The sequence below is a fragment of the Neodiprion pinetum genome, chromosome 4 (assembly GCF_021155775.2).
Source record: "Neodiprion pinetum isolate iyNeoPine1 chromosome 4, iyNeoPine1.2, whole genome shotgun sequence".
NCBI classification, from domain to species: domain Eukaryota; kingdom Metazoa; phylum Arthropoda; class Insecta; order Hymenoptera; family Diprionidae; genus Neodiprion; species Neodiprion pinetum.
Window position 1 is genome coordinate 22,333,233 of NC_060235.2, and position 11,879 is coordinate 22,345,111.

The 11,879-nt window shown below is 35.9% G+C and overlaps 2 protein-coding genes across 3 annotated transcripts; one reads left to right on the plus strand and one right to left on the minus strand.

Annotated features, from left to right (window-relative positions):
* Window positions 1–49: 49 nt before the first annotated feature.
* Window positions 50–4,738, plus strand: LOC124216030 (vesicular integral-membrane protein VIP36). The gene is made up of 7 exons (XM_046620077.2): window positions 50–328; window positions 850–965; window positions 1,076–1,273; window positions 1,483–1,645; window positions 1,788–1,954; window positions 2,057–2,120; window positions 2,257–4,738. The coding sequence occupies exons 1-7, from the start codon at window positions 202–204 to the stop codon at window positions 2,406–2,408; spliced, it is 987 nt and encodes a 328-aa protein (XP_046476033.1). The 5' UTR covers window positions 50–201; the 3' UTR covers window positions 2,409–4,738.
* Window positions 4,739–6,125: 1,387 nt separating this feature from the next.
* wfs1 (wolframin ER transmembrane glycoprotein wfs1) lies at window positions 6,126–11,782 on the minus strand. 2 transcript variants are annotated; one of them, XM_046620051.2, is made up of 6 exons: window positions 11,366–11,782; window positions 10,445–10,549; window positions 10,042–10,258; window positions 9,741–9,970; window positions 8,435–9,642; window positions 6,126–8,351 (listed from the first exon to the last, which is right to left on the minus strand). In XM_046620051.2, exons 1-6 carry the CDS (start codon window positions 11,421–11,423, stop codon window positions 7,560–7,562), a joined length of 2,610 nt encoding a protein of 869 aa, XP_046476007.1. In that variant the 5' UTR covers window positions 11,424–11,782; the 3' UTR covers window positions 6,126–7,559. The 2 variants fall into 2 exon arrangements, with proteins under 2 accessions (XP_046476007.1, XP_046476006.1); XM_046620050.2 differs by having other exon boundaries at window positions 9,735–9,970.
* Window positions 11,783–11,879: the final 97 nt, after the last annotated feature.

Genomic DNA, 11,879 nt, shown 5'->3' on the forward strand with positions numbered 1-11,879 from the left:
CGTTGGAACATCTCAGGGGGCGCAAGCGCACGACGATTTTCGTTTGTCACACCAAAGTCCATTAAGGCAAATGTCTTTATATTCTTCAGTCAACGTTGTGTGATTGCAGAAAGATTTAATACTTGTATATTTTTTCTATCATTTAGTAAATATCAGTGCAAGATTATTGAAATTCCAATCCGGCCTTCAAGCAACTGTTCAATGATCATGACTTTTCCGTGGTGCTACATATTTATCACAGGATTATTACTGTTCGAAACGTCCAGGGGAGAATGGAACACGAGAGATTACCTGAAGCGAGAACATTCCTTAATCCAGCCGTATCAAGGTACATAGTATTTCCGTATTTAGTACATATGCTCGTATGTGAGTGCATACGTTTTGTACATTTAACTGCGTATGTATTATAATATCATTACTATGCACGGTTTTGCGTATACGACCAACTCCCCGGCTGCACATGTCATATGCTGATTTGCCGATTTTCATACGCGTCAATAGAATATAATATTTCGAAACCGTACGGCTGCATGCTTGATAATATTTTCGCAGAAATCTTTAAAACCATTTCCAGGAAGTTTCACTGCACTGTCAAACGTACAGGTTATGTTAGACAATAGAGATTTTTGTTTACATTTCGGGCCAAATTAAATTTAAGATTTATATTTACACCTTGGATAATTGTAGTCTGAAGATTTGGCCAAAATTCACCTATTAATATGGTTCTTCAATTATCAAGGTAAAACTAGCAGGAAAAGATGACTCGCTTATTTTGAAACTAAAGCTATATTGTTGATGTATTCGTTTTTGCATATGATTGTATTCTTTTTTTTTATCCATTTTACATAGCTACGGGAATGACGATACCTTATTGGGATTTTGGTGGTGTCACAATAGTGACAAATAATTATATCCGCCTGACACCAGATGCCCAAAGCACCCAAGGGTCACTATGGAATTCAGTGGTAAGAATTGAGTCTAATGCATACAAGCGGATATCTCTACAACGACAAAAATCCTATCGTCGAAATTTGCTAAACTTGAAAAACTCACATCAGTGAACGATATTTTACAGCCATGCTATGTCAGGAATTGGGAACTCCAAGTACAATTCAAAGTTCATGGAAAAGGGAAGGAATTATTTGGTGACGGACTTGCTATCTGGTACGCCAAAGACAGAATGGAAGGTGGCCCAGTTTTTGGTAACAAAGATTTTTTTCACGGGCTTGCCATAATTTTGGACACTTACAGCAACCATAATGGTCCACACAATGTAAGTGAATGATCATAGAATGTGTATAATTTTGAATGTAATTGAAAGAGGCTCATACCATTCTAACATAAGCTTAGAATTATTATCAAGCCGTTTATATCCATATCCTGGAAGTATGGAAAATTTTGAGTTTCAGCGTTAAGAATGCAATAGTCACGACAAGTAAGAAAACCGACCTGTACTGATGCTTTTGAACTACTTTTTTCCAGCATCAACATCCCTACATCTCAGCGATGATAAATAACGGGTCTTTGCACTATGACCATGACCGTGATGGAACGCATACGCAGTTGGAAGGCTGCGAGGCTAAATTCAGAAATTTTGATCATGACACTCATATAGCTATAAGATATGAAAAGGATACCTTAACAGGTAATATGTAGATGCATGGATTTCATAGAGAATTATTACAAGTGCGGAAAACTCGGAAAAATGAAAGGATTTTATGGAAAACTTGAAAATCAAACAATTTATCATCATTATAATATGTATTTTTATTTTATTTTTCTAACAGTATCTACTGATCTCTCAAACAAGGCTGCTTGGAAGGACTGCTTTTCTGTTCCTGGCATAAAGCTTCCAACAGGTTACTACTTCGGAGTTACAGCGACCACTGGTGATCTTTCCGATAATCATGACATAATATCAGTCAGACTTTATGAGCTTGACCTGCCTGACGATGTGAGTGATTTGATTCGGTTTATTTTTTTGAATCAGTTTCAATCTCCTTCGTTTCTATTTTTTTCTTCTCCCAATTATCTTCACTCATTTATTTTCTTACAGGTTAAAGATGAAGAAGACAGATCTGAAATTCTTCCTTCAGCAATGCATTTCGAATCTCCAAGAGGTAAGAGTAAAGTTTGCTCAATTCGAATGCATTCAAATTCGTATACTAAATATTTCGAAACTATTCATAAATTGGAAGATCATACGCTTTTTTCTGAGACAACCATGATTCATAATATTATTCTTTTTCTTTGCAGAACATGTGGATGACCCTAAGCCATCAGCTCTGAATGGTGTCAAAACTTTCTTCTTGATGCTCATAGCTGCAATTGTTTTGATAGCAGTGCTAGTACTGGGAATTATGTATTACCAGAAGCATCAAGAAAATAGTAGGAAACGTTTCTACTAAGCGATACATCTAGCAGTGTGTGCCGAATGATGCAACTTTGTACTGTGCGAAGCGTTTAGTTGGATAAAATAAATCACGCGGTTACAGAGCTGTCGAATAAATATTTTAAGTTTTTCGACTTAATATCAAGAGAATTTATAACAAGTTGTATAGAAGTAAATTACTACATGAACTAGCGTTCAATCTGTGTGCAGATAAAAGTATTTATCCAACTGCTAGTAACCGTCAGAACTTTCATAAAGTAAAAGATCAACTACGTCTTTTTTCAGTTCATAGTAATTCAGAGCCAAAAAGACATTTGCATCAGTGTTTTCCATTCTCATATCTAAATGTGTCTACCAAAAAAAGAGAAAGAAAAAAAAACAATTAATAAAACCTGCACGAAGCTAAATCAAACGAAGAAAGAAAGGAAGGGAGAAAAACAATAAAATCGTATTCTAGTTGTATAAGTTCACAGCTGAATCTAACAATGCCTATTCTAATCGGAAGACTTTTATAATCATAGCCATTGCGTGACTGAAAATCTATTAACCGAGCATAAATTTTGAACGCTGAGAAAAATTTGCTATTTCTACTCTCCAATGATTGAAAAATAACATAAGGTCGTGAAGATAAGAGTTCAAAGGCTGCAGATGTTTTTATCGATTGTAAAAATACGATAATAACGGTAATAATAAGAAAGTAATAAATATTTTGTCACTAATATTATTTTATCTGCAAGACGGATCAGAGAGCGTAAATTCTGTGAAAATGATTCTTAGTAGTAGACAATTTAATTTTTTACTGTATATACTTTCAATAACGACTATTGTTTTTCCATAGTCAGATATCATCATAATATGACACTCGAATTTTAAACCAATTAAACGACACCCGATGGCAGCTAGACAGAGTGAAACAATTGAAAAGTTGAAAATCTATCATATAATGGATATTGTTTCAGTCTATTTGCGTTTCCAACACGCCATCGCGTCATTTCGTTTTATTGATTCATTTTGTAAAACGAAATGAGTGCATACAGCTGTAATAGCAATGGCAATATGCAGTCGGACGAATGAGAATGAATAAATTTTCATACACAAAGATATTACTCTAAACATCCGCAATGTTATGTTATTGTGTGAGGGTTGTAAGAATGTGTTGTATATTGAATGTAAGACAAATCACGGTGGTGATATACTACTTTTTGTTATATGTATAGGTACGTTAATCGCGACTATAAATGAAGAAATATGTACATATATGTATCAGGGTTCGTACGCTCAGGGAAAACCCGGAAAACCGGGAAAATTCAGGGAGTTTCTTACAGCAGGGAAAAGTCAGGGAATTTCGAATATACGACTGGAATTTTAAGTTTCTTGAAGAAATAAACTCGTTCTCATACGTACATTACTTGATATCAAACCTCCTTTCGTTTTTGTCTTACTGAAAATCGCCGGCTGTTGTTTGTAAATTAGTAGTCGGACAGTAAATTAATTACTAGGTAATATTGAAGGTATTAGTATTAATATACAAAAAAAATTGTCATTAATCAGCGGCATATTTCTTGGAAGGTTACTGAAAAAAATCTTATTTTCAGGCTGGAACACCTGGAAATGTCAGGGAATTTCGGGTTCCAAAAAGCGTACGAACCCTGTGTATATGTATACATATATGAAAGATATATTATATACAAATATGTCAGAGGTATATGAAATAAATTAGTGCATTGTGTGAATCCGAGGGAACAAATTTCTCTGAATATTTATTTAAATAGATAAGGGAGTAATCGTATTGTGTTTATGGAGTCTTCCAGCTCAATATAACCAGTCTGGGACCATTACCTCTGATATTAATACATCCTTTTTTCATAATTATTCCAAATTGTTGCATTGTATTTGTGATAGAGAAAGTAAGATATATACCTGTTAATTTATAATAAATAGGTGCTCATAAAAATTTTGTCATCTACAGCTTAGAAATATAAAATTGTGCCATGAAATTCCTGGATAATAATTATCTTTTTATGGGGTACGCGTTGTCAATGGCTGGTTAAGTTTGATCGGAATACTTAGCATATATACATATACAGTATGTCTTTCTAATGATGGGTATGAACGATTAATCACAGACGGAATTGGAGAAAGCAAAAGTAACTCAATTTTATGAAATTAAGAATATATTAACGAATAGGATTGGGAGAAAGATTTTAAATGAAAACATAAAAAGAAATCTCAAAGAAACATCACACAACCGACTCTCTTGCAATATAAAGACAAAAATAAAATATATTATAATAACGAAACTTTGCATGTAAACTGTGATCGATTAAAAAATGTATAGAATTTTCATTTTATTCAAATATGCTATAATAAATACCTGATGAATGAATGAGACATTCTAAAATTAAGTAATGTTTTGGTACATACGAATTTGAAGAAATTGATTGGATAGCTCAAATTTGATGAGAATAATTTTTTTCCCTACAAGTTAGTTTGAAAAAGAAAATATAAATATAATAATAATAACAACGATAATAAGGAAAAAATATTACTCATATAGATTTATTATTTCTACTTATATACATACATAACTAATTATATTGATTACACATATATCTAATGAAAATTATTTAATTTACTAGGATATCCCCAGGTTTCCGAAGTGATCTGTTTTGTTTTTTCTCTAATGCGGATTTTCATTAAATTATTGAAACTGTGAAATAACGGACACAACATTACTGAAATTGATCACTTGTTATGCATCGCTGCCAAATATAAATAACAAATACTAGTATTCGGATGAAAAAAAAAATTCACTGCCAAATTCTGCGATACGTCACGATTATTTTTTATCCGCCTTTTATGCATACAAGTTTAATTTCTCTCTGCATATGCAGATGGTAGAATTGCAGAATTAACATTATGGAAGAGAGGACTAATTTTTCATGACACACTTGCTCCTTATCTTGTATTTAATTCTTTCGAATGAAATTAAACAGTAACAAAAAATACATTGGCACATTTGTAACCGTCAGAATTATCAAGTAACTTGGTAATATCTCCATGAATAGGTCAAGGAAAAACTATAATATGTAAACTAAATACATCAAGGCACACAACTATCATTTATCATTTCATTTTACTTGCTGGCTCACATATTGGCATATTGGTCATTATTGTCCTTTCATCCGACGGTGGAAGATACGTTTTGGATTTCACAGCTTCAATAGCGCAAACATCCAGTTTATCCGCACCGTCAACATTTCTATGCAATCCTCTAAACGTTCAACATTGATATAGGTTTGTTTATATATATATATATATGTTTGATTTCGTTTTTCTTTCAATTATGAATCGAAAACTTAGCAGACTTGCTTTTTATAAAATCGAAGTACATACCTAATAATTTGGGTCTAAAACTTCATAGATCATTTGGTGTCATATGAACAAGAACGAAATAGTCCATACGAATATTTCTTATTTTAAAAACAGTTCTATACTACGTATAAATGGTATCAAGTAAATAGAAACTGTCATTTGCAGTAATAATGTGCATCGATGCAATTGCAGTTAAATAAAAATTCACAGTAATAATCGCACCATCAGTTCTACTCTGTTATCAAGATTAAAATTATAACAGTCACATGATGCAGCATATCGAAACATAATAGAAAAATATACTTTGTTTTCTTGTTTTCTGTTTGAACGAGGAGTAATTTTCGGAAAATACATCCAATCTAAAATATACATATATTACAAAGTTTCGTTACCTTATTTTACGTTTTTTTTTTTTCCCGATCTAATAACAATATCCTTGATTTAATCTACATCTAAGCATCTAAGTTTCTCATGGTAACGTACGTTTATATCTATGTTTATACATACATAATATAATGTGTATACATACATTTTTCGCGTTTTTCTATCTGTATAAATATATTTTTTGTATCTTTTTGTGGTACCGATTATTCGTTAAGACGCGACCGCACTAAGCTTCTGTAGAGTTTTTGATAACACGCATTAAAGGTGGTATCGCGATACTTGATAGAATTTTGAAATGGAAAAAGAAAAACAGCGATATGCTACTCATGAATGTATGATTTTATCTCTTATATTTTAGATATTGATTCTACGTATAGTTACGTTTATTCATGCCCCCATGAAAACATAGGGATTAACATTTACAATGTTCACCAGTTTGGTGTCCCCTTTCAAATTCGTTGCAACTCAGGCATGTTATAGAACATTGATAACTAGACACGTATGATTTTTTTATTCGTGCAAAAGCGGTTTCAAGAGGTGATTACGACACCCAGTGTGTGCACCCAACGAGGTGATTTCTCGATGCGCTTGATGTATGTGAATGAAACCAACACTGAAACGTTTATATTGATGAATGAAAGATTGTAGCATTGCTTCCCTTCAAATACATCTTTGAGAGTTGTTTTCATCCCTTTGAATCGGTTTTGCACCGATAGCAAAAATACTAATCTCTTAATTTTGAATTTTCTACAACACACATGAGTTGCAAAGAAATCGCAGGGGGATACCAAACTGAGGTTCCTTGTTAATATGATAAATTTTATCTCCAAGCTATTGTAAATTTGGCAACGATTATATTTACCAGATATTTGTAAATGTAAGGGCGATTTAGCGCAAACATTACTTTTTATGTGTACATACATATGTATATTCATTGCCAAAAAATCTTTAGGTAAATTGTCCTCTCATTGTAATTCGTCATGGTCGTTTGTTTTAGAGTTAACAACAACAACATTTGGTCCGTGCGAGGAATAGGGAAGTGATTCATTTTCATCCCGAAGTTACTGGCCTGAGAAAACGAACAGCATAACACTAACTAACATGAGTATGTAATCACGAATATGGAAAAATGGTTTCTCCATTTTTTAAAACTATTATCATTATTACATTGAAATATTTTTGTCTTTTGTTTTTCATGTTTCGATCCACTCTGGTGTATAAAAGGTCATTTACTTAATTTTGTACTTGGTAGTACGCTAAATTTTACTCCTTTTTGAAAATTTGAAGCATCATCTTACATCTTTCGTAATTAAATGAGACTGTACGATTTCAATGACTTTGACAAGTTGCACAGAGACTAGAGCAAGGTGTAATTTTGTATGTGTTTGTTTTTTGATCATTACGTATTTTATTTAAAAATGACCAACGGATTTAAGAAGAAATTCAGCACGGATTTAACACCAAGATAAATGTCTTTCATTATAGATGTAAATGTCACTTGATATATGTATCGTCTAAACGGCTTTAGCTTGGTCGTATGACAAACGTGGCAGCCAACTTCTTCCAATTGTAAGTGTGGTCGGTTGCCACCAAGCAAAGATTCACCCTCAAATTCAGTGTTAGTCAGCTTACCGACAAACCATATTTTATCCCCAGAGTAAATGTTCAGGCTAAAATTAGTGAAGGAATGATCGGCGATCAGAATTAGCTCGCCATTGCTGCCCCAAATACCGCTTTTTATTTTTACTGAGATCTCAAATTCGTATTTATTCCACGCAGACAAGTGACATTTGTTTAGTCTTTTCTGAATGTTTAACAAAGTCCGGCAGTTCTGTTTTCTCAATTCGTCACCCGTGGTACAATTATCTTCGTAAGCTTCTCCATAAGAACAAGTCAATGGTATTCTTATCGCATCTGGTAACTTGTTGAATACTTTTTCCAGATTGTTTTTTATAGATTTGAGTTTTACTTTTGTCACATATCCCTCCCATGACACGGAGACACCTTTCAAATGTGCGCATTTCACTTGTACCTGCGCCAGAGATGACGACTCTTCCCAAGCTGGTTGGTGACAATAATTCTGATACTGTTCCCATGACAATGTCGGCATCGGTTCGTACATGGCTGATTCCAACTCGCGTTTGTTACCCGCGATGACCGACCAACCGAGCCAGAGTCCAGCAGCAATTCCCATTGTGATCTAAAAGTTTGTTGAAGAAACAATGAATTCTGCTTGTGACGTCAAATGAGAAAAAAGGTGAGTAGTGCTCCAGAATTTCGTACCTGTGTAAAAGTCATGATTTTGTTGTATCGCTGACTTCGTGTTTTCTTGACGTACCACGATATTAGAAATGGCAGAATTCCCAGAGCGGCGGTGATACCTGCTCTCAACAGAAGATCACTTTCCGGCAGATATTTGGCTGCCGCAACAATTGGCAGAGCAATGGACGCGATTCCTGCAATAGGAAGAAAGAGAACCATCCCGACTATCGCCAGAGCTCCTCTGATCAAACCGTACCAAGTCGCGCCTTGGGAACTGAGTATGGCGATTTGCCACCAGCTTAGTGTGACGCAGTGAGGAATAAGAGTTTTGTAAGTACCACGCCAGCCGTCCCTGGCTGCCATTTTGGCAAACACGGCAGGAATTAGGAGATAAAACACAGCGCGAAAGTTTAGGCAAAACTCGATGCCATTGCCCACAACGTAGGATGCGAACGTCGGTACTCGTATGTCAATGAATCTCCAACCCTGAGCGACGACCATGTCAGTTTCATACGGATATTTGGCCAAGACGTGTACAGCAAAGCTGAATAGCGCCAGGAAGTCCGGAAACCTTGAGCTATCTTTCCACATGAAGTTCAAGAGCGTTGTCAGCGTCAGTATAAACGCTATAATGGTGAATTCCGACTGCGGGGTCCATTGTTGGGCTATGATGGGATAGATCATGAGATTTGTGAGCAGCGCTAGGAAGAAGTGACCATAGGGTTTCAAATTGTTGCGGCAGTACTGATACTCTGCTTCTTCTGGATTCAAGTTGCCTCCCGAATAACTGAGGAACAAACCTGACCAGATTCGGAAATCAGTCAACTCTCGTTTTGTCTGCAACATTTGAAACGTCGCCACGACCATAACGACAAATGATAAATAGTACAGTGTCATGGGTATAAAAAGTATCAAGCTTTCAGTACCAAACAAGGAATAAAGCAGAAGTAACAACAGTGTGTGAATGTTGGAAGTGAAGAATATCTTCTTGAATATTGGAGTTCCTCTGCGGCCGAGTAACTGAACTAGCCATATGTAAAGCCTCTTAAGCGAAGCCAACGGATGCAACAGAGGTCTTTGGAGTAACGGAATCGTGTCCAAAGCTATTTGTGAAGGTTCGACCAGACATATAACACGAGAAACAATTGGAAGCGATCCACGAGCATAACTCGCAGCGGCTGAGACCAACGCTGCTTCGCTTATCTTCTCTCCTTGATGCTCAGACCAATCTGTGGATGAAAAGAAAATGAGGCTCGTAATTTTAAAACTAGAATTTGATGAAGGTCCTAAAATAGAAATTGAAGAATAGAAATTTTGTTACAGGAACCTGGCATTGAATCCGAGGATTTTTCCCCTTCTTTGACTGGTAAAGGATCATCCAGAAATTCATCCCTTGAAGACGCATCGCCAAAGCTGTCCGCTAGCGATTTTTGTACATTGTTGAATGATGATTCATTGGAACTGGAACAGCTTGCTCTGTTTGTTGGGGGAAAGGCTACATCTCGCATTCTCCTTTGCAGTTGTTCTGTAGTGATAAATTCCTCGCCATTGGATAAACTGTTGAAGAAGAGAGGTAATGTATTATTTTTTTTTTTGCCAAACTCAAATCAGCACAATTTCTCCCTTACCTGGTAAACATTTCCCTAGCTGCCCTTCTAGCGAGTTTTTCGTCCTGCGACATATCCAGACAACTTTTAACATCGTAATAATTGTGCTCTGTGATGCCCCTGCCTGTCGCCCAACATTTCCTCAGAATATCCGTAGCTTCCAAGTTTCCTTGTTCTGAAGCTTTGGTGAGCCAATAAACCCCCAATTTTGCATTCTCCTCTTTGTCGACGTCCAATTCTGCGGGGAAAAATATGACATGAAGTATAGTTGTAGTCAAGTTTTTCCATTAATAACAAACGAAAAAACTACTACTGAAATTGTGTTGTTTTGAGCAAGAGGAACCAGGAAAAAAAAAACAAAAAAAAAAAACCCTAGACTAAAGTTATCTCATGAAACAGAATTGTTTTAAATTTAAAAACTCACCGCAGCGTTCCTCCAAGAGTTGCTTAGCGAGAACAACTTGGGATTCGGGACATCCATCCTCTGCCAACTGAGAGCGTAATCTTCGAAGAGAACCTCGTGGACCATCTGAGAAACACAGAGGAGTAAGTAACTTTCGTGGGAATACCTCTACATACCCTTAACTAGATCAAATTCGACTTAAAAAAACAACCCAGATAAGCACGCTGAAATAAAATGGGCTGCTAAACATCCATTGATATTTTCCGGTTATTATTACTGATTGTAGTCCAATTATAGTTTAACGAAGTTGCGTTCAAAGTTTCTTTGTCTTTTGTTAAATATTGGAACTGTCGAGGCCCATTTGGCATTGTGTCATTGTTACAGTATTGATCAAACATCATTTACAGTTAGATTTATTCGCAGATACTTAAGCCTCCGATATTATAGAATGAGCAGAATAAATGAAATATTGCTGTGGAGCCACAAGGATGTATTGCATCGGTACTTTATGAATGAAATATCATAGTAACGATAGAGATCAGAATCAGCTCAATCAGTAGCCGAAAGACTAAATATGCGTATGTGTGAAGTCTGTACATTGATGCGCAAGCTGTTGTCGATTTCAATTATTCATACTGATTAACAATACCAATTTTACCAACTTGCTTCTGTCGCAAAGATGTATTTACCTGGTGCTCATAAATTTCGATATTATAGTACAAAATCTGCAGAATTTCTACGTGAAATATCGCATGCGTGTATTTTGGTTTTTAATTTTTTTAATTTCCTTTTATTTCCAAATATATAACAATCGCGATATAAACAGCCTAAATGCAGCTCTGCTTGTTACCGCATACAAACGCACAAAGTCACACAGACGATGCATGTCATCGTTTTTAGTTATAAATACGACGGGACAAGGTATTTCATGCGTTTTATTACCGTGGAGGGTCCACTGCTTTCTTCCAGATCTTCCGGACATCGGCACAACTCCTGCCATCCGTTTCTATCGTTCGAAACGCCGGGAAATCGCTTGATTCAACTGTCAACGCAACGTTGGAATTATGCCGACTTGCTGCTGTGAGAAATAACCGCTTTCCCGACCTGCTGCAGCGGAGGACTGACGTCTCCGACCATCTCCGACTGAGAACATTCGCGTGAGAAGTGGAGGGAGGAAATATCTCACCCACCGTTCGAACGAGTCGTTGAACAGACCGGTAAGTCAGGGAATTATATAACTACTCTGTATAAAGGTCGCGAAAAAAGACATCCGCGCGTTCGCTTTTTCATTCACCCAGATGCCTTCTCAGGAAATTTAAAAAATATGCATTTTCTCGCTTTAAATAGTCGCAGCCTCACGTCTTGACAATATTTCGAGACTCGTTCATGTCTAATATTTCCAAAATTGACGGTCTTGAGGCACGTTCAGTGCTGATTGACTCAAGTTTGTGTTCAA

Excerpts from the sequence above, each read along its gene's own strand:
- LOC124216030 (XM_046620077.2), top strand. The coding sequence starts at position 202 with ATGATCATGACTTTTCCGTGGTGCTACATATTTATCACAGGATTATTA. Across the intron at positions 329-849 it reads CTTAATCCAGCCGTATCAAG|CTACGGGAATGACGATACCT; the intron begins GTACATAGTATT and ends CATTTTACATAG. Across the intron at positions 1,274-1,482 it reads ACCATAATGGTCCACACAAT|CATCAACATCCCTACATCTC; the intron begins GTAAGTGAATGA and ends ACTTTTTTCCAG.
- wfs1 (XM_046620050.2), bottom strand. The coding sequence starts at position 11,423 with ATGGCAGGAGTTGTGCCGATGTCCGGAAGATCTGGAAGAAAGCAGTGG. Across the intron at positions 10,550-11,365 it reads AAAGCAGTGGACCCTCCACG|ATGGTCCACGAGGTTCTCTT; the intron begins GTAATAAAACGC and ends TGTGTTTCTCAG. Across the intron at positions 9,643-9,734 it reads GGATTCAATGCCAGGTTCCT|ATTGGTCTGAGCATCAAGGA; the intron begins GTAACAAAATTT and ends TTTCATCCACAG.